Source organism: Capra hircus, chromosome 20 (assembly GCF_001704415.2).
Source record: "Capra hircus breed San Clemente chromosome 20, ASM170441v1, whole genome shotgun sequence".
NCBI classification, from domain to species: Eukaryota; Metazoa; Chordata; class Mammalia; order Artiodactyla; family Bovidae; genus Capra; species Capra hircus.
Window position 1 is genome coordinate 2,202,062 of NC_030827.1, and position 18,601 is coordinate 2,220,662.

The following is an 18,601-nucleotide window of genomic DNA, read 5'->3' on the forward strand; positions in this document are numbered from 1 at the left end:
ACTATCTGCATATCTACATGTTTGCTCTTTTTTTGTGGCTGTGTGTTAATTATTACATGCATCTTCTCCTGAAGTGCCCACTCCACCTCCACAGGTTGCCTCCCCACCTCCACCTCACCTGGTTCAGTTCAGTTCAGTCACTCAATCGTGTTCGACTCTTTGCGACCCCATGAATTGCAGCACACCAGGCCTCCCTGTCCATCACCAACTCCCAGAGTTCACTCAAACTCACGTCCATCGAGTTGGTGATGCCATCCAGCCATCTCATCCTCTGTCGTCCCCTTCTCCTCCTGACCCCAATCCCACCCAGCATCAGAGTCTTTTTCCAATGAGTCAACTCTTTGCATGAGGTGGCCAAAGTACTCGAGTTTCAGCTTTAGCATCAGTCCTTCCAAAGAATACCCAGGACTGATCTCCTTTAGAATGGACTCGTTGGATCTCCTTGCAGTCCAAGGGACTCTCAAGAGTCTTCTCCAACTCCACAGTTCAAAAGCATCAGTTCTTCAGCGCTCAGCTCTCTTCACAGTCCAACTCTCACATCCATACATGGCCACTGGAAAAACCATAGCCTTGACTAGACAGACCTTTCTTGGCAAAGTAATGTCTCTGCTTTTGAATATGCTATCTAGGTTGGTCATAACTTTTCTTCCAAGGAGTAAGTGTCTTTTAATTTCATGGCTGCAGTCACCATCTGCAGTTCTTTTGGAGCCCAGAAAAATAAAGTCTGCCACTGTTTCCACTGTTTCCCCATCTATTTGACATGAAGTGATGGGACCAGATGCCATAATCTTAGTTTTCTGAATGTTGAGCTTTAAGCTAACTTTTGCACTCTCCTCTTTCACTTTCATCAAGAGGCTTTTTAGTTCCTCTTCACTTTCTGCCGTAAGTGTGGTATCATCTGCATATATGAGGTTATTGATATTTCTCCCGGCAATCTTGATTCCAGCTTGTGCTTCTTCCAGCCCAGCGTTTCTCATGATGTACTCTGCATATAAGTTAAATAAGCAGGGTGACAATATACATCCTTTACGTACTCCTTTTCCTATTTGGAACCAGTCTGTTGTTCCATGTCCATTTCTAACTGTTGCTTCCTGACCTGCATATAGGTTTCTCAAGAGGCAGGTTAGGTGGTCTGGTATTCCCATCTCTCTCAGAATTTTCCACAGTTTATTGTGATCCACACAGTCAAAGGCTTTGGCACAGTCAGCCAGGTTAACTGCTACTTATTAGTCACAGTTACTTACATTGGAAAAGTTTTTTTGAAGCCAGTATGTCATTTCTTCCACTTTTTCATATCACCTATCATACTATATTGTAATTGTATGTTGCTTACTTATCCCATCTCTAAAGGTTATTCCTAGCACTTAACCCAGTGCCTTTATATAATATGATTTTGGCCAACATTTATTAAATGAATAATTGATTTTGAGATGCTTGCACTTATTTAAAACAATTAGAGAAGCTTTAGATTCTTCTCAAACTAGATTGACTGTTCTAGTTTGGCAATTATTCTTTCATGAGGTAAAATAGAATAAATATGATCAATGTTTTCCTGAAAAGTTGTGGGATAGGCAGGCAGTGAAGATACAAAGGACTAATAGAGCCAGACTAGGAAGGTAGACTTCTGGTAAATATGGAAGATTAAACAAACACTCTGTTACCCCCACTTTCTCCCAGAAGTATTAATGTCAATAACTAACCCTTATAGCATCTACCATAATTCAGATACTCTTCCAAGAGCTCTACATAAATGGGCTGAATTGCTGTAACAACCTTATGAGGTTGGAAATATTACCATTGACATTTCAGTTCAGTTAACATTTACAGATATAGAAATAGATATAAAGGGATTAACTAACTTTCCCAGAGTTACACAGCTGGTAGACCTGGGACTTAAAATCTCACAAGTTGAAGGAAATAGTAGTACTAAAAACAAGGGTCTTAAGACAAAGTTTACATATTGGCTTACAAAATCCATAAGACTTTCTTACATAACCCATTGACTTTCTTTCCCCACTTGGCTACAAAACGTTGGCAGCCAGATTTACACACTCAGGCAGATTTTCCTTTCAGGAATCTGATAAGCCTAAGAGAAAAGACCTAAAGATACTCAGAACTGAGTTTCCTCAACAAAACACCCAGCCAGATCACCACACAATAATTGCCATGGGAAAGAAATTCTAATTGTCTTTTTGGAACGATAGTCTTAAATATGAGCAGACAACTATGGAAAAAAAGATGTTTGAGGAAAACATCTAATATGAAAAGCAGAGACAGAACCAGTAAGTAGATTCAATCAGTGAGGAGAAAAAGATTACAAGTGAAAATTAAAAACTCTTTAAGAAACTATCATTAATATCCACAGAGAAGTAAAAGAAGATGCTACATTTATGAAAAAGGAATAGGATACTATAAAAATATTTGGAGAACAAAATTAAAAGTGTGACAATAGAAATAAACTCTAGAGAATGGTTGAAAGATTAAATGAAGAAAATTCCCTTGAGTGTAGAGCAAAAAAACAGATGGACAAGGAAGTCTAACATTCCATAAGTAGAGTGTTAGAAAGAAAGAACACAGACAATGAATGAGGAGGAATTCATTAAAGAAATAATCTGAGAAAATTTTCCAGAGCTGAAGGATATTTTTTTACAATGAAAGAGCCCAGCGCAGTAGATAAAAATAGTCTTATACTAAAATACAATACTACAAAATTTCAGAACACTGGAAGAACAAAATGATTCTTAAATCTTTTAAAGAGAAACAGTGACTAAGAATTAGAATTGTATGAAATTTGCCCATAGAAACACTGGAAGCTAAGAGAAAGCACAGCACTGCCTTTGGAAATCTAAAGAAAAGTGATGTCCAGCCTAGAATGCTATAACCAGTCAATCTATTAAGCATTGGTGTAGAGAGAGAAACTTTCAGACATATACATTTCCCTACCTTAGAAAGTTACGTTGGTTGTATTCCACCAAAGGAATAGACCAAAAAAAAAAAAAAAAAAAAAAACCAAAAACAGAGAGACATGAGATTCTGGAAGAAAGATACTCCACACAAGGGAGGGGTGAAAAGAGTCCATTGGATAGTGGTGAAGGGAATTCCCAAGATGTGAACTGTACAGCTTTCTAGAGAGCTGTCAGTCCAAACTAGAGCTGATGAGAAGGCTCTAGGAGAGGAGAGACTTTCAACAGTAGAACAGTAAAAGCTCTGGACTATACAGGGAGGAGATTTACCCAACTGCGGAAACTTGGAATACATCCATGGTAATTAAGCAATGAAAAAAGGAAACAGTTATTAACTGTGGTTAGGTGGAAGCTTGCAGGAAGGGAAATGTCCTACAAGACTCAACTGTAAAAAATATATAATAAAAAAATTAAACATTAAATACTGAGCTAAGAAAAATTATACTAAAATATATTGGATGAATAGGGATAAATGGAAAGAGCTATATTTTGTTCTTCTGTGGGCAAAAGCAAATACCTAAAATTGAGAAAAAACATGAATATCATTTAGAGATATGGAGGTTAAATACCACCCCTCCCAAAATAAACAAAAATGCAACACACACACACACACACACACAAAACCCACAAAAACAAAATGAGCTCCAAAAACATCAAAAGTGGTTGCCTCTGGGAGATAGGAACTGCTCTTTTTGTAACATGCTTAATTTGATTCTTTATACTGTATGCATGTATTGCAGATAAAACTAGTAATTTAAAAAATACATAAATTTGCATAAATCAAATTGCAATGTAGTAAAACATCTGACAATTTGAGCCAAAGAGCCCTTCTAGTAAGCTTCTATGTCATGTTTATTTTGCGATGTATAAATTTGACTCTAAGTCAAAATTTGGCACATCTAAATTGTGGTTTAAGCAATAATCACTTAAAATTAAATTAATAATTAGAAATAGCAACTTAAAGTAATAATAGTTGCCTGTGACATATGTGTTACAATATAGTGTCTTATATTATTAATTTTTTTTTCTTTTACACAGAACTCTCCCAGTTACTGCTTTGTGACCTTACCCTACATTTTAGTCATCCTGTGAAGACAGATGACTTAAAGGAAACAGAAAGAAACAACCCCCACTTTGAAGAGTCTAAAGTGCCAGATGTATCCCTTGCTTCTGATAGTTTTTTAATCTGATTTTTTATTTATTTGTTGTAAATTTGTGACTTTTTATTGTTGAATCAACCCATTTCTAGGAGAATTGAGTTTACTAATATATTCAATTAAAAAAAGAAAAATGTGTTGAATTGTAAATAATCATTTCATGCTCTTGTAGGCTTCTCTTGTTTTAATGTTCCAAGAAATGGCTAATTTATTTCACCAATGGCAAGAGCATTGCATAGGAAGTTGGTCATGGAACACTGCTCATCCTATCCTCTGTGCTTGAATTTGGCTTAGATTGAAAGAGAGCTACTAAATTATAAATGTATGGTATAGTTAGAGTTAGCGTTATTGTTAGTCGCTCAGTCGTGCCCGACTCTTTGCGACCCCATGGACTGCAGCATACCAGGCTCCTCTGTCCATGAGATTTTCCAGGCAAGGATACTGGAGTGGGTTGCCATTTCCTTCTCCAAAATTATAAATGTATGGTATGGGTTTATATTAATCAGGTGTCTCCTGGTAGCAAGTGTCAAAAACAACTCAAGCTAGCTAAATCATTTATTAGGTCATGTGACTTGAAAGTCCATGGTTGGGATAGATTTCAGGGCCTTCACTAATTCATCAGATATCTCTGCCCTGGTTCTGTTTCTGTGCACTGGTCTATATCCTTTCCTATTAAAAACTCATCACTTCATGTAACATGTAGAAGAGAATAGAGGTATGGTGGGTGTACAGCATTATCTTTTGGAGACCCCAGAGAAAAGAGAGAACCTTTGTCTTAGCCTCTGTGTTTAACAATCCAGAGAAGGATCTTGACTGGGCCAACTTCAATTACGATGGGTTCTGAGCAGCTGTGTTTGGTGAGGCTGGGACACAGGCCAGGTCAGTTGAAAAGGAGCACTGCGTGCCTGCTCAGCCACTCAGTGGTGTCTGACTCTTTGCGACCTCCATGGATTGTAGCTCACCAGGCTTCTCTGTCCATGGGATTTCCCAGGCAAGAATACTGAAGTGAGTTGCTGTTTCCTCCTCCAGGGGATCTTACCAACCCAGGGATCGGACCTGCGTCTCCTGCATTGGTAGATTCTCGACCACTGAGCCACCTGGGAAACCCTCTAGAGAAAGAAAGGCCCCACCAAAAAATAGAGTTGCCATGGCCTGAAGCAGGGGAGGAAGAATGCTTGTCATAAAAACATCAGATCCTCACAGTTCATTTCAGTTATTGCAGTGGAATAGGTTTCCTACCCCTTTCCACCAGCAGCAACTTAAAATAATAAGCATCTGTTTACCTTGTAAACATTATTCACTACAAGATAGTTGCCTTGAAATCTACTGTGTTCTTGATTTTAGAAATTTTTGAACATTAAGTATAGAATACCATGAAGCAAGGCACAAGGTCAGCTCACTCCGTACCAGAACCTGTAGTTTTCTATGTTCACTACCCAGCACCCAGCTCAGTGCACAGAATAACCATGAAATAAATGCTCACTGAATATCCTATTGAATAAACATGTTGTAAGTGATGCAGGTTTTTCAGTTTTAGAGTTCCTGAGTTCTGGGTCCTGATTTGAGAACTTCTAGTTTGTAAGGATGAAGTTTTGTTAAGCATCTTGTCTATCATCATTGATTAAAAGTCTCCACAGATTCTTTATCTTGGCAAATCATTATTTTAACTAGATGACTTCCAATATCTCTTCCAGTGGTCTTTCTACAATTTCATGAAAATGAAAATATAAGATATTATTTGTGGCTTATAAAACTCATAGATAAAACCAAGAAGACAAAAAAATTTGTTATTAATACAAGTTGTGGAATGACAACCAAGGCCTCAAAAGGGAAAACTTAAGTGAATGTGAAGTTTTCGTCTTGTGAAATTGCTTACCATTTTTTATTAAATGGGATATGTAAGTTGAAGGAAAGAATTGAATTGCTTTGAAGAATTTATAAAGCCTTTGGGGGAAGGGTGAAGATAATGGCTTTATAACAGATGGCAGGGGGAATAAAAATAGAAGAAAGGTATCTAATTGGAAAGTCTGATTAAACTTTTCCATGTATACATAAATTGCTCTTTCATCTTCCCAGGAAGACGTTGGTAAAAATCACATCACTTGATACTTTCAGAGGTGGGCAGAGGTGGAAGAGAGAGGATGAGGATGTCAGATGTGATGAAATTAAATCTGGTGTATTTGATGCCAAAGCCTTATTCTAAATTTAAAATGTTTTCTTTTGGTGTTTGTAGCTTAAATTTGCTTTAAAATAGGAAAATAACAGTTAAATAATTAAATTAAGTCAATAAATTGTTTTAGGAATCAAAAAGTGAAGCAGAAGTCAAATTAATTTTAATTCCAGGAAGTTATTCCAACATGCATTTATCTTTTCCATAAAAAAAGTATGCAAAAAAATCCCTACTCTCCAGCAAAAACATGAACTAAGAAAGGATGAAATGCTTTTGAAGCTTTTTAAATTATTGCTGCCAAGAAAGTCAATTTTAGTAATTTCAAATTATACATATAAAATTGATGATTGTTTTTGACTGACGAAGGATTGGCTAGTTTAAAAATCTGTTTCATGTGTTACCAAAATCTGTTACCATTTCAGTGTTTCTAAACTTGCCCCAAATTGTCTCTATAGGTGTGCAAACTAATGTACTTGGACATGGGTATTCAAAAATACACATGTTTTTAAAATGAATCATTACAGTGCACTGTTAGACTTCAAGTGTGAACATTATTACTCATGCACTTTACAAACATTGAAGAAAAATAAATAAATTATGGGATATTTGACAGTCTTCATTTCAAATACTTTCATAAGTGAAAGGACAAAACCCTTATATTCACGTTGAAGGGGTTCAATTCAGTCCTAAGTGTTTGACTGTTCACCAAGGTTGACTGATCTTCCCATGCTGGGACAGAGGCAGGAGGAAGATTCGTTTGCTTGGCTAACGTGCTAGGGATAACTTGCAGCATACGTTAACGTGCACTGGTATCTGGAACCTCGGTTTTTCCCATCAATAAGCAGAAGCGGCATTTTTCTGAAGTAGTCGATAATATCTGACACAGACAGAAAGTCCTGAAAGATTCAAAATAGGAAGAAAATCAGCATTGGAATGTGTAGCATGAATTTTGCAGTTTTTTTTTAAATCTGCATAACATCCTACCTCTTGTACTATGGGGATTATCAATCTATATAAAATTTGGCAAAGATTTTAATGATTTCTGCTATGGAACTTTGAAAAAAATTCCTCACCAACATTCAGCAAACTATGGATAAAAGACAAGTATGTATTTATGTATATGTTATTTAACTTCACGTAGGGGGTTATGGCACCCCATTCCGGTACTCTTGCCTGGAAAACCCTATGGACGGAGAAGCCTGGTGGGCTGCAGTCCATGGAGTCACTAAGAGTCGGACACGACTGAGTGACTTCACTTTCACTTTTCACTTTCATGCATTGGAGAAGGAAATGGCAACCCACTCCAGTGTTCTTGCCTGGAGAATCCCAGGGACGGGGGAGCCTGGTGGGCTGCCGTCTATGGGGTCGCACAGAGTTGGACACGACTGAAGCGACTTAGCAGCAGCAGCAGCAGCAGCAGGGGGTTATATACATTATATACAGTGAGAGATAGAGGGAGAGTCTAATTATGATAGCTTTGCCTTAGGATTGTTCTTGTTTATTTTTTATTCCAGAATAGTTGATTTATAATGTTGTGTTAGTTTCTGATGTATAGCAAAGTGATTAAGATATATGTATATCTTTTTCATATTGTTTTCCATTATGGTTTATCATAGGCTACTGAATATGGGGCCTCATCGTTTATCTCCCTCTTTTTATAAGGATACCAATCATTGGATTTCAGGAGGATTGTTCTATTTGTGACTTGGTTTTGGTTTTTGTGTCCCTCCTCTAAATCACTAAGAATGTTAGGAGACACAAGGAATCAGGAGGTCAGGCAGCATCTCTGCTGTCTGAAGATATCTGTAGTATGGCATAACAGTTCCCTCATGAAATCTGCTGTGTTCCCACTGCCACCTCCACACTCACAAGAGCTCTGTAGCGAGTCCTTTCATTCATTACCTGTATTACCCTTTCCCTGAGGGCCAAACTGAGAAACCCCCATCTGTCCATTGAGAAATGAGTCAGATGTTACCGAGGTGCCCCAGACAGAGTTGAGCACTTCCTCCAAGACTACTCTTCCAGGTGCCTCCCTCCAGGGCAACAGCAATGAGAGGTTTGCAGTTGTGTGCTTCCACACAAGCCCAGTAGAGATCCTGGAGAGCAGACATCTTCGCTTCTATGGGACCGATGCAGCTCTGCTGCCGCCACTGCTGAGTCGCCTCAGTCGTGCCCGACCCTGTGCGACCCCACAGACGGCAGCCCACCAGGCTCCCCCGTCCCTGGGATTCTCCAGGCAAGAACACTGGAGTGGGTGCCATTGCCTTCTCCGATGCAGCTCTACACACCCCGAACCAGTGATTCAAACATACGATGAAAATCATGTGTTTTTTCTACTGGTTTACATAATCATAACTTAAAAATATTTGGAGTGAAGTAGAAGTTATGGGTGAGTTGTGTTTCCTTCTGGAAATGTTTGATACAGCTAATCCTCCTCCTAGAACTCTGAACTTAAAAAAACACATTTGAAGCATTAGGTTTAGCCACAGTTTCCTTTGCAAAAAGCAGCCCTGAAAGGTTTTCTTTCCACAGTTCTCATTACTACCCCAAAAGGGACTAATATACACCTTGGGAAAACAGAGGGAAATGTTTTTGGCAATTTACACAGCTTCACTGGGCTAACCTCTGTTTTTAGGGAGAAGCGACCCAAGTCATTTTTCCAGATGTTTATTTAAGACACGGCCTTATAAATACACTGTACCCTTACATCAAAATCATGTCACAGAGGTGACTTTAACACACTTCTGTGTCATAGAAAGGACTTGCCTTTGGCACCATCTAATGATATTTTTAATTTACACATTTTTTTGTTACACATGTGATTTTAGACTAGCTGGAATAAAAGATGTAAAAAAGACACTGTGGCAGAGGCCGATGCTGTTAACATTTTATTTCCTCCCAGTAAATGCAGGCTTTCACTAATGCAATTCAGCTCTAAAGTTGCCAGGCAGTGTGGACCTCCAAAGAAGGCCGCAGCCAGGTTCTGTGCGGGCAGGTGTGTGGAGAGGCACACGCGGAAAACGGGGGGAAGTTTGACAACCCTTACCTCTTTCCCTCGGAGTCCAGTTCCCAGCAAGTAAACCTGGCTTTCCTCCTGATAACGGATTTGGATGTTGTAAACTTTATCTTTGTACAACACCATGAGAACGTATGGATTAGATATTGTTTTTTTAGAGCTGTCTCGAACCAGGAAAGTGCCGTCCTAAAAGGATAGATTCTTGTTATTATGGAAGTAGCAAAAGTCAATACTTCTCTTGCCTCTAAGAGCAGCAGAGAATCCTCTAGAGATCGTGAAACCTACCAGCTGACAATGTAATGAGCAGTTAGCTCCCCAAACAGCAGTAGTCCCATGTCTCATGGATTTCTTGGTTGTCAAGAAGCAAGCAGCAGAGATTATATTAGAGAAATTCCCAAATTTCAAAGAGATCTCTTTGAAGGCTCTCAATGAAAAAGGAATCTTTTTTACAATAATAAATAATAGATGGTTGAGTGGATACAGGGCCAGCAAAATAAGGACTTTAGTGGTTAAAGATATCTCTTCCTGCTCCTGAGAGTTAATTCTATGCACTTTCTTTCCACAGTCAAAATCAGAATACACCCAAATACCTAAGAGATGTACCTATTTTAAAATCTCATGGTGCCCAGATACTGTGTTTCATCATCAAACACCTGAAAAAAAAACCAATGTGGATCATCCTTTTTTCCTGATATTTACCAAAATAGTGTGGTGATCTGGCCTATCCTTTAAAATTTCATTTCATAAATTAGCTACATAATATTATAATAACACTATACAGATCTAATATTAAAATAGAATGAATTAAGAAGAACTCCTTTAAATTGCTCCTCCTTCTGCGTGTTGAAATCAGGATGGCCAGTGTGCAATAATGCCTTTCCTTTGTTCCTTTCCATCCTAGGTTGAATGAGTAAATTCTAGTCAGAACATCTCTCTTAGACAAATAGACCTGTGGAGTCATAGCTCTGGCTTCACTTTGGAGTTTCAAGTTTTGAAGATTTCCAGAGCCCGCATAGCATCCCTAATTTAATCAATTAATTAATTAATTGACTAATTAAATCAGAATCTCTCCAGGTAAAATCAGAACTTTTTTTTAATGCTCCCCAAGGGATTTAACTGTGCACTCCCCTGGTGGTCCAGTGGTTAAGAATGTATCTGCCAGTGCAGAGCACATGGGTTCAGTCCCTGGTCTGGGAAGATCCCACGTGCCTCGGAGCAACTAAGCCCATGTGCCCCAATTATTGAGCCTGTGCTGCAGAGCTGCTGAGCCTCTACGCCTGGAGCCTGCGATCCGCGGCAAGAGAAGCCTCTGCGGTGGGAAGCCTGCACACCGCAACGAAGAGGAGCCCCTGCTCACCGCAACTAGAGAAAGCCTGCGCAGCAGCAAAGCCCCAGCACCTCCGAAAATAAAGAATGTTTTTAAAAGATGGGGAGATGAACATTAATCTCTTCATATCATTAAAAAAAAAAAAAAAGTGCAGCCAAGCTTGAGGCTTGAGGACTTTTGTTGTGGTCTCGAGATGTGAAGAATGTGAAAGATGAAGGATCTTTGATATATAGGTTTAAGATTAGTGTTCAATACCGGAAGACAGGAAATCTGGTTTAAGACCTTTAATATTAAAGGACAATTAGAAATTTCGAGGGAAAAGGACAAAAAGTTGCTGTTGTCTGTCTCAGTATGGGTTCCTCCACATTGATATGGATGGCAATCGGGTGTCAGGAGGAAGACACAACTAGTAAGAAGTCGGAAATTTGGGGGAAAGAGTTTCCTTTTGATGCTGTGTGATTCCTGTGAAAGATGGACCATTTTCATTAATAAAATCTCCTAAGATTCCTCCAATCAAAGACTACCTTAATAAAAATTTTTCCCAGGGTCCTAGGAGTCATCGCTATGGAGATTAGTAGGTGAGAAGCTGGCACTGATTGGTACCCTTTGGTATAGCAGCATGAATGGCACCCAGCAGAATTCCTAGCCCATTATGTATGTTCAGTCTGTCTGACTCTTTGAGACCCCGTGGCCTGTCGCCCACCAGGCTCCTCTGTCTGTGGGAGCTTCCAGGCAAGAATCCTGGAGTGGGTTGCCATTTCCTCCTCCAGGGGATCTTTCTGACCCAGGGACAGAACCCAAGTCTCTGTGCCTCCCGCATTGGCAGGCAGATTCTTTACCACTGCATCCGCTGGGGTTTGTTTTATTGGATGATCCAAACTGTAGGAAGAGAGGTTGTAAAAATAAAAATCTGTTGTTAGTTGTTAGCAGCTATGAAAAGCAAGCTTGGAGCCAGTATCTAAAGCCCATCATTGGTACTCAGGAAAAGTCAGTCCCATTTCTTTTCTTCAATCTATACTTAAAAAAATAAACTTGTAGCACAGTACCTGGTTTATCTTTCTAAGAGCTGCTTCTGCCTCTGTTCGGGTAATATAAGAAACATACCAGTCTTCATTTAATGAATTCTGAAAATGCAAATTTTAAAAAATGGAATAAATTTTGTAGTTACATAAGTAAGTGGAAAAAAAAAAGCCTCCAAGTAATCATTTCCATAAATCACCACCTCAGTTCCATGAAGTTTGAAACACTTGTGTTATTACTTTGAATATAGAATCATTCAGGTAAAGCTAAATAGAAGCTATTTTGTGTGAACTGCTTTTTATCATAGGCTCATTCGCAAGGTAGAGGTAAATAAGCATTCATAGATAATCGAGTCTCTAATCAGGAAAGATTTAGATGTAATAATTTCTTCAGTTTAGAATAATAATATATTTAATGAAAAACACTGGGTTAATGAGCAGTTAAATGACTTATGCTATGTCATAAACTAAGAAATAGATGAAAAATAGAATTATTTTTCTGTTTAATGTGAAACACACATTTGCCATTGGAAGAGGAACATCAAGGAAAAAGAATATTTTTCAACTGAATTCTCCCCTCAATATTTTTCACTAAAAAAATTAAGAGTAAAAGAAAATAAAAGTATAGGAGACTATTCAGTGGAAGATTTTGATAATTTGTTTGCTGGTGTAGAAGTAAAATAGGAACATATGCCTTATTACCTGTTCTTCCCCAGGGGACTGTGGTCTAGGTTTGCTGGGAACTGGCGAGAAGTTCCTGCCTTCCACTCTGGGAAGTGGTCTGTTGAGGGGACCTTTGAAAGTATAGCATTTTGAACGTTAATTTACTTTAAGCAATTTTTCACTAGTCATAGCCCATCACTGCCCACCCTCCACAATGCCCTTGCAGTTGTTCCCAGCAATGAACATTTCAAGAAACCACAGCTTCCAAAATAACTTCCACTTGTTCAAAACCACAAGGGCTGTTTCGGGCCCTATTCTGCAGCCATGCCAGTGAAATTCTGAGACACTACACCGCACACTTGATTGGTTGCTTAACTGAGCAAGTTACATATATACCACCAAATGGTAAAATGTGGAGGTCAAGATAATTATGTTCTCATTTTCACAAAAAGAAATGTGACTTACCCAAGATGAGGTGAAATTACCTTGAATATTCTTAGCTTTCAGAGCCAGAGCTTACTACCTGCTGTTCTTGCCCAAATTTCTTACAGAAGTAGAACTGTTAGACTCACATAGAAGGAGGCCCTGACAGTATCTGATCCATCAGGAAGCCTGTGTCGGAGTCTGTAAATTACCCAGCATTTGTGCCTCACCTTCTCGAATGCTTTTTTTTTTTTTCTTGTTGACAGTTCCATGAAATTTTTCAAGAGAATGTGTTTCCTAATCTCAGGAAATGTTTGATTGTGTTGATTTGCAGTTGCTAACCCTGTCTCTATATGCCAGAACAGCTATTTCAGGCTGGTAAAGTCCGTGAGTTGAATGTTCTCTTAACAATTCATGCATCACTCATTTGTTCATTCAACAGATATTTTTTCAGCACTGCTGTGTCCAGGCCCTGAGTAAGGCACCTGTGTGCATGACCTTTCATCCTCACAGCAACTCCACAAAGTGGGTATTGTCTTCTTTTTTGAATATCATGAAACAAAGGTTCAGAGAGTCTAAACAAATCATGTGTCTTAGTGGCAAGGCCAGAACTTGAACTTGTGATTCCCAAATATGACTGTGCGTAAAAGGGAATTCCAGGGGCACCCTGAATCACCCAGGCTCAAGAATCTGCATTTAACAAGCACTCCAGGTGGTTCTGCACCAGCTCTGTTACTTCATCTAATACACACCACAGAGGGTAAATCGCCTGCCCCAGGGCCCCTGAGAGGGGAGAGCTACTTGATGAGTCCAAGTCTTCCTAGTCAGGATTATTCGAGATGCAGATGGGGCTAGCCTGAGCTGCTGATCTTCCTTCTTAAGGCTCCCAGTACCTGAGCAGACCTTCCGCATGACAATCTTTGCAGTGCAACATGCAGACACTTGTATAATGTTTGTTGAGTGAATGAAATCTAGCTATGTGAGAAAGTCATGTAATGAAGGTCTATAGCGCATGGCTGTCTTAGAACTGAGGAATTTTTCTCCATCTGCATCTGCAGGTCAGCACCACAAAGTCACTGTTCATGACAGACAATATATTACTTTTCATTGCAGTCACCCTCCACCCTTAATAAATAGATCCTCAAGGGAACTGGGACAGGTTTTTGGCCAATATAAAGCACATGCTTTATCTTCCTGACCTTGGGGCAACCAGTGGGTTAGACTGAGGACCAGGTGTCCTGGCACTCTTAGGAGAAAAGGGATCAATTTTGATTAAGGTAGTAGAGTAAGCCCTCTGCGTTCGTGGCTTCCGCATCGGTGAATTCAGCTGACTACAGACTGGTTCAACCAATGGGTTAGCCAGGTCTGTGGATGTGGAGCTGTGGATGTGAAGGGCCAACTGTGCGACATCATTTTATACAGAGAACTTGAACATCCTTGGATTTTGTTATCGGTGGGGGGTCCTGGAACCAATCCCCCCTCCTGTATTAGAGGGATGATTATATTAAAAAAATAACAAAAGCCAACTGTTTATATTAATAATCTCTGTCACCAACTCATAGAAGCAGGGGTCTACGGAGTTTACTTTGGCAGACACTGCTAAAGTGAAGTGTCTCAAGCTCAGATGCCTGGACGGACCAGGCGAGGGACACAAAGTAGGTTTACAAAATAATGAGTTGTGGCCACTGAGGGGTGGGGGGAGCTGTGGAAGCCATGTAGTGAATGAGGACACTATATCCTAAAATGCCTAGGAAACACTGAAAATACAGTGGGTTTCACTGGTGTCAGCAGTAGAATCTCATACATATATGGCATGATGTACCCGACTAAATGTAATAGACATGCCCCTAAAAGAAAGAGTCGACTCTTAAGTTAAACTTTAAACTTATTAGTTTTCTGTTTATAATGCATACTAATGTTCCTGCATGTGTACATGACTACAAAAAAAAAAAGTGTTTTATTTTTTTCCTCACAGAATTTTTAAATCTTAAGTCAATCTTTAAAAATTAGGTAATTTCCCATTGAAAGCCATATTTCTATGTTTTCTTAAAAAATAAATCAGAAAATCTGGTAACACAAGATGTGTTTCCTAGCATGAGAAAAAAAAATTGTTTACTAGAGTTGGGTGACTCTCCATAGTCATTTGACAGTCATTCAACAAATGTTTTAAAGTGCTTACCATGTACTAGTCACTTGCAAGTCCTTAAGGATAGGAAATAAACACAGCTAGTCCTACTGGGTAGGCCTTTGTTTCTACTTGAAGTGGTCCATGAACCAGCAATACCAGCTGGGAACTTGGAACTTGGGAATCACATGGAAACTTGCTGGAAATGCAGAACCCTGGGTCCCATCCAAGACCCACTGACTAGAATCTGCATTTTAACATAGCTCCCAGGGGATTTGCGTGCCTTTTAAAGTTTGAGGACTCTCTCAAGAAATACCATTGACACCCAAAGGAGGTATTATTAGAGAATACAGGTCTTCAGCCAGACTTACTGTATCAGAATCCTGGAGGTTGGGGTCCCTTAATCTGTATTTTAAACATGTTCCTCAACTAGCACTCCAGGTTAGATTCATTACAGAAATCTAAACTACAGAGAAAGCTAGCACCATCCTAAGCATCATATAAAAACAGCCGGGAAGAAAAGTTCCGCGTGGGAAAATAAAGCCAAGGGCGCCTTCCTGCGGAGGAGTGTGTGCGTCTGTGTGTTGTTTTTGTTGTTGTGTGGAGTATCCTATCACTACAGCAACCTTTGGTACACTTCAGAAACCGAAGTGCTGAATAAGGAAGTCGGATGCTTTTAGGAAACAACAAAACTTTTGCCAAAAGGCTTTGGGATGACGGCATATTGGCTGGAGTCGGTCACTAGAGCGCAGAGAACAAACCTTGAGAGAAGTATGGTGGCAGGGAGGCACTCTGCGAAAAGTTAGGGTTACTGTGGAGACAAAAAAGAACAGATGTGAAGTTGGGTCGGGGTTAAGGGGTCAGAGAGGGACCTGAATTGGGGAAATGCTGCTTCTCTGACTCTTCTCACCCCCTCCCTGAAACCACGGGGGCAGGGCAAAAAGAAGGAACTTGCTGGACACACTTCACTCCTGTCTCAGGAAGACCAGGCCGGAGTCTAACGAGCTTCTCAAGATGAAGAACAAAAGCAAGAACACAACAGTGTAAAGAGCCTCAAAAGCTGCTTTAAACAGGCAGCAGCAGCCTGAGGACCTCGAGTCTGCAGCACGACAGAAGTTCTCTGGGAGAACGCTTCTCTTTCTGTTAGGGAAATATCCTCCATGGGCGTGTTGTTTGGGATGCTGACTGCCCAGAGCCTAGTGGTCTACAGGGAGAGAGGAGGGCATGAGAAACAGAGGGCTCGCTAGTGCCACAGCAGACAGAAATTGCATCTGCGGGGACAGTGGGGGAGGAGGGCCAGTGGGAGGCCCTGAAAGTCTGTCTGCTCCACGCTGAGCAGCAGTTTCCCCACCCTTTCGGCCAAGCTTCCGATAGAGGCCTGCTTTGTTCAGAAATCTCGTGCGAGTGGTGTTTTGAAAGAATGAAGGAAAGGGCCGGGCTCAGGGTGGGATGAGGCGGCACAAGAAGATTTTAAAATTAAAAAAATAAAAAACTAAAAAAAAAAAAAAAAGTGGCAGACGTGGCAGAAGAAAAACACCTGGAAGAATGAGAAGAAGCAGCAGAAAATCAGAGCAAGAGGCACCCGGGGAAAATGAAATTGAGAACCCTTCCAGATACATAGCAGAGTGGAAGGACCTTACTGGTGGGTGAGTTTCCCTCCATCCTTAGTGTAGGGACTAGGCCTCTCCCTTTGGATAGTAAAGGAGAAGAGGAGCCGAAAAGCCTGGTGGGTGAACCGTTGGGGGTGCCAGGAGACAGCCCGAGGGCTTATCTATGAGGAATGCCCTGAGTCTTCCTCCTGTCTGTGCCTCTCCTGGAAAGCCTGCCTCCTCATGGGTCCTGAGAAACACTCTTGCTGCTGAGAAACCAGACCTGCTGGGGACAGAGCCCGTACAGTGAGCATTCCACGCCTGCCAGTGCACAGTGCGTGGGATGGGCATTCCCACCCAAGCAGTGAGTGAGCATTCCACGCCTGCCAAGTGCACGGTGCGTGGGATGGGCATTCCCACCCAAGCAGTGAGTGAGCATTCCACGCCTGCCAGTGCACGGTGCATGGGATGGGCATTCCCACCCAAGATGGAGGGTGAACTCCAAGTAATTAATTGGGCTTCTTGACTGTTTGCTTGTTTTTAACCTACAGAGTAAAAAACATTTCCCGTTTCCTGCCAAAGGGTCCATTCTGTCTGGGGCCATGGCAGGGCAGTCAGTTCTGTACCTCTCTTCTCCCCAAGCACAGCACTCAGAAGACAGCAGTGAGTTAATATGCGCATTTGTGCATTCTTTATGCTCAGCTTGGTTTTCTTTCCTAAGACCCAAAATATTCTGACCCTGTGACTGGTGACTTCTTTCTTTCTCCCTCAACCCACCTGACATTAGCTCAGTATCAGTGGCCCAGACGTTATGCTAGGTCAGAACTGAGTGATTCAGCACACACCTTTCTGAGAAGGCTCCAGATGAGTGAGTTAATGGGAGGGAGTTCTTGGGCGATGGCTTGGTAGATCTTGAAGGGAAGGTGTTGGAGCTCATGGGGAGAGGTGATGGCTGGGGCGGAAGTCTTTGATGTACTTCAGAGGAAAAGAAAAAGGAAAGATTGTCAGAATCCCAGTGTCACAAGAACATCCATCCCCAAACTGCTCCCTGGTTAAAAACAGCCAATGTAAAGTGAGACACAAAGACTGGAAAGATCAAATGTCATCAGGAAGCGGTGGGGTGGACGCCCACCCACAGGGGTTTCTCGATGGTTTACCACCTCAGAACAGTTTCAAATGCTGCCATTCTCCATCATTCTTCATAGCACTTTTTTTTTTCATTTTTAAAATGTTAACTTGTCAGAAAATTGTCAGTTAGAAACCATATGAATTTCAGAAATGATTCACAAGTTTTTTTTTAATGAAAGACAAATTTTATGCCATGTCATTCATATATAGTTAGTAATCCTTTACCCAAATGCATTAGAGAGCTTCAATACTGGAATGCTGTCTATCATACTGTACGTGTGATTTTCAATTTTGCTGTACTAGTAAGTATTAATAATTTGCACTGTTATACATGAACTTAGCAGTTCTTTTTGGTAATCCAGCCAAGTAATTCCATTTTATTATAGTTATACAGTATACCAACTGCCATACATATGCTCAATACTAATTTTAAAGTTATAATGGATTCTACAGAGTTTCTATATTAACTAATTAATTCCATCTGAACACAGAAAACTAAAGGAAAGGTTACAAGTTGTAAGAAAGTCTTTCTAAACATACCATCATCTTCATCCTGGTAAGGGGAAGAAAAAAAAAGATATTAATTTATCATCAAAGCACAACTTCTCAAAGAAAAATGTATTTCTCAAACATAGGAATGCCTCTGTTTTCTTTCTTTAGCGGTTGTGTGTCTCCACAACAAAGGTACTGTGGAGAACAGTAGAACTTGCTAAATAATGTATGATTTCTTAATACAAATAATCATTTAAAGACATTCCGATCTGAAACACTGTTTATATACTTAAAATAGGTTCTGAAGTGTCTAAACAGCCCTAGAGATACTAATAATGATGATATCTACTATGTCTCCCAAAGACTCATATGCAGTATTTCATCCAATTCTTCAAGCAACTCTTCAAGAATTTAACATTTTCATTTTACAAATGAAAACACGCTGCCCAAGAAGCACTCCTACCTTGCCAAGGGTTACAGAAATTGATTCACACCTAATCTCTCTGACCCAAAGCCTAACCTTCTCCGG

General features: G+C 40.2%; 1 protein-coding gene across 1 annotated transcript in view; it reads right to left on the minus strand.

Annotated features, from left to right (window-relative positions):
• The window catches only part of LCP2 (lymphocyte cytosolic protein 2), a 48,141-nt gene continuing 35,429 nt past the window's right edge, over positions 5,890–18,601 (minus strand). Inside the window, exons 15-21 of the mRNA XM_013972703.2 lie at positions 18,121–18,133; positions 17,298–17,427; positions 15,625–15,674; positions 12,355–12,446; positions 11,680–11,757; positions 9,337–9,492; positions 5,890–7,186 (exon numbers count right to left, since the gene is read on the minus strand). Of these exons, the coding sequence (XP_013828157.2) occupies positions 7,064–7,186; positions 9,337–9,492; positions 11,680–11,757; positions 12,355–12,446; positions 15,625–15,674; positions 17,298–17,427; positions 18,121–18,133 (642 nt within the window). The 3' untranslated portion in view covers positions 5,890–7,063. The remainder of the gene's footprint in view (positions 7,187–9,336; positions 9,493–11,679; positions 11,758–12,354; positions 12,447–15,624; positions 15,675–17,297; positions 17,428–18,120; positions 18,134–18,601) is intronic.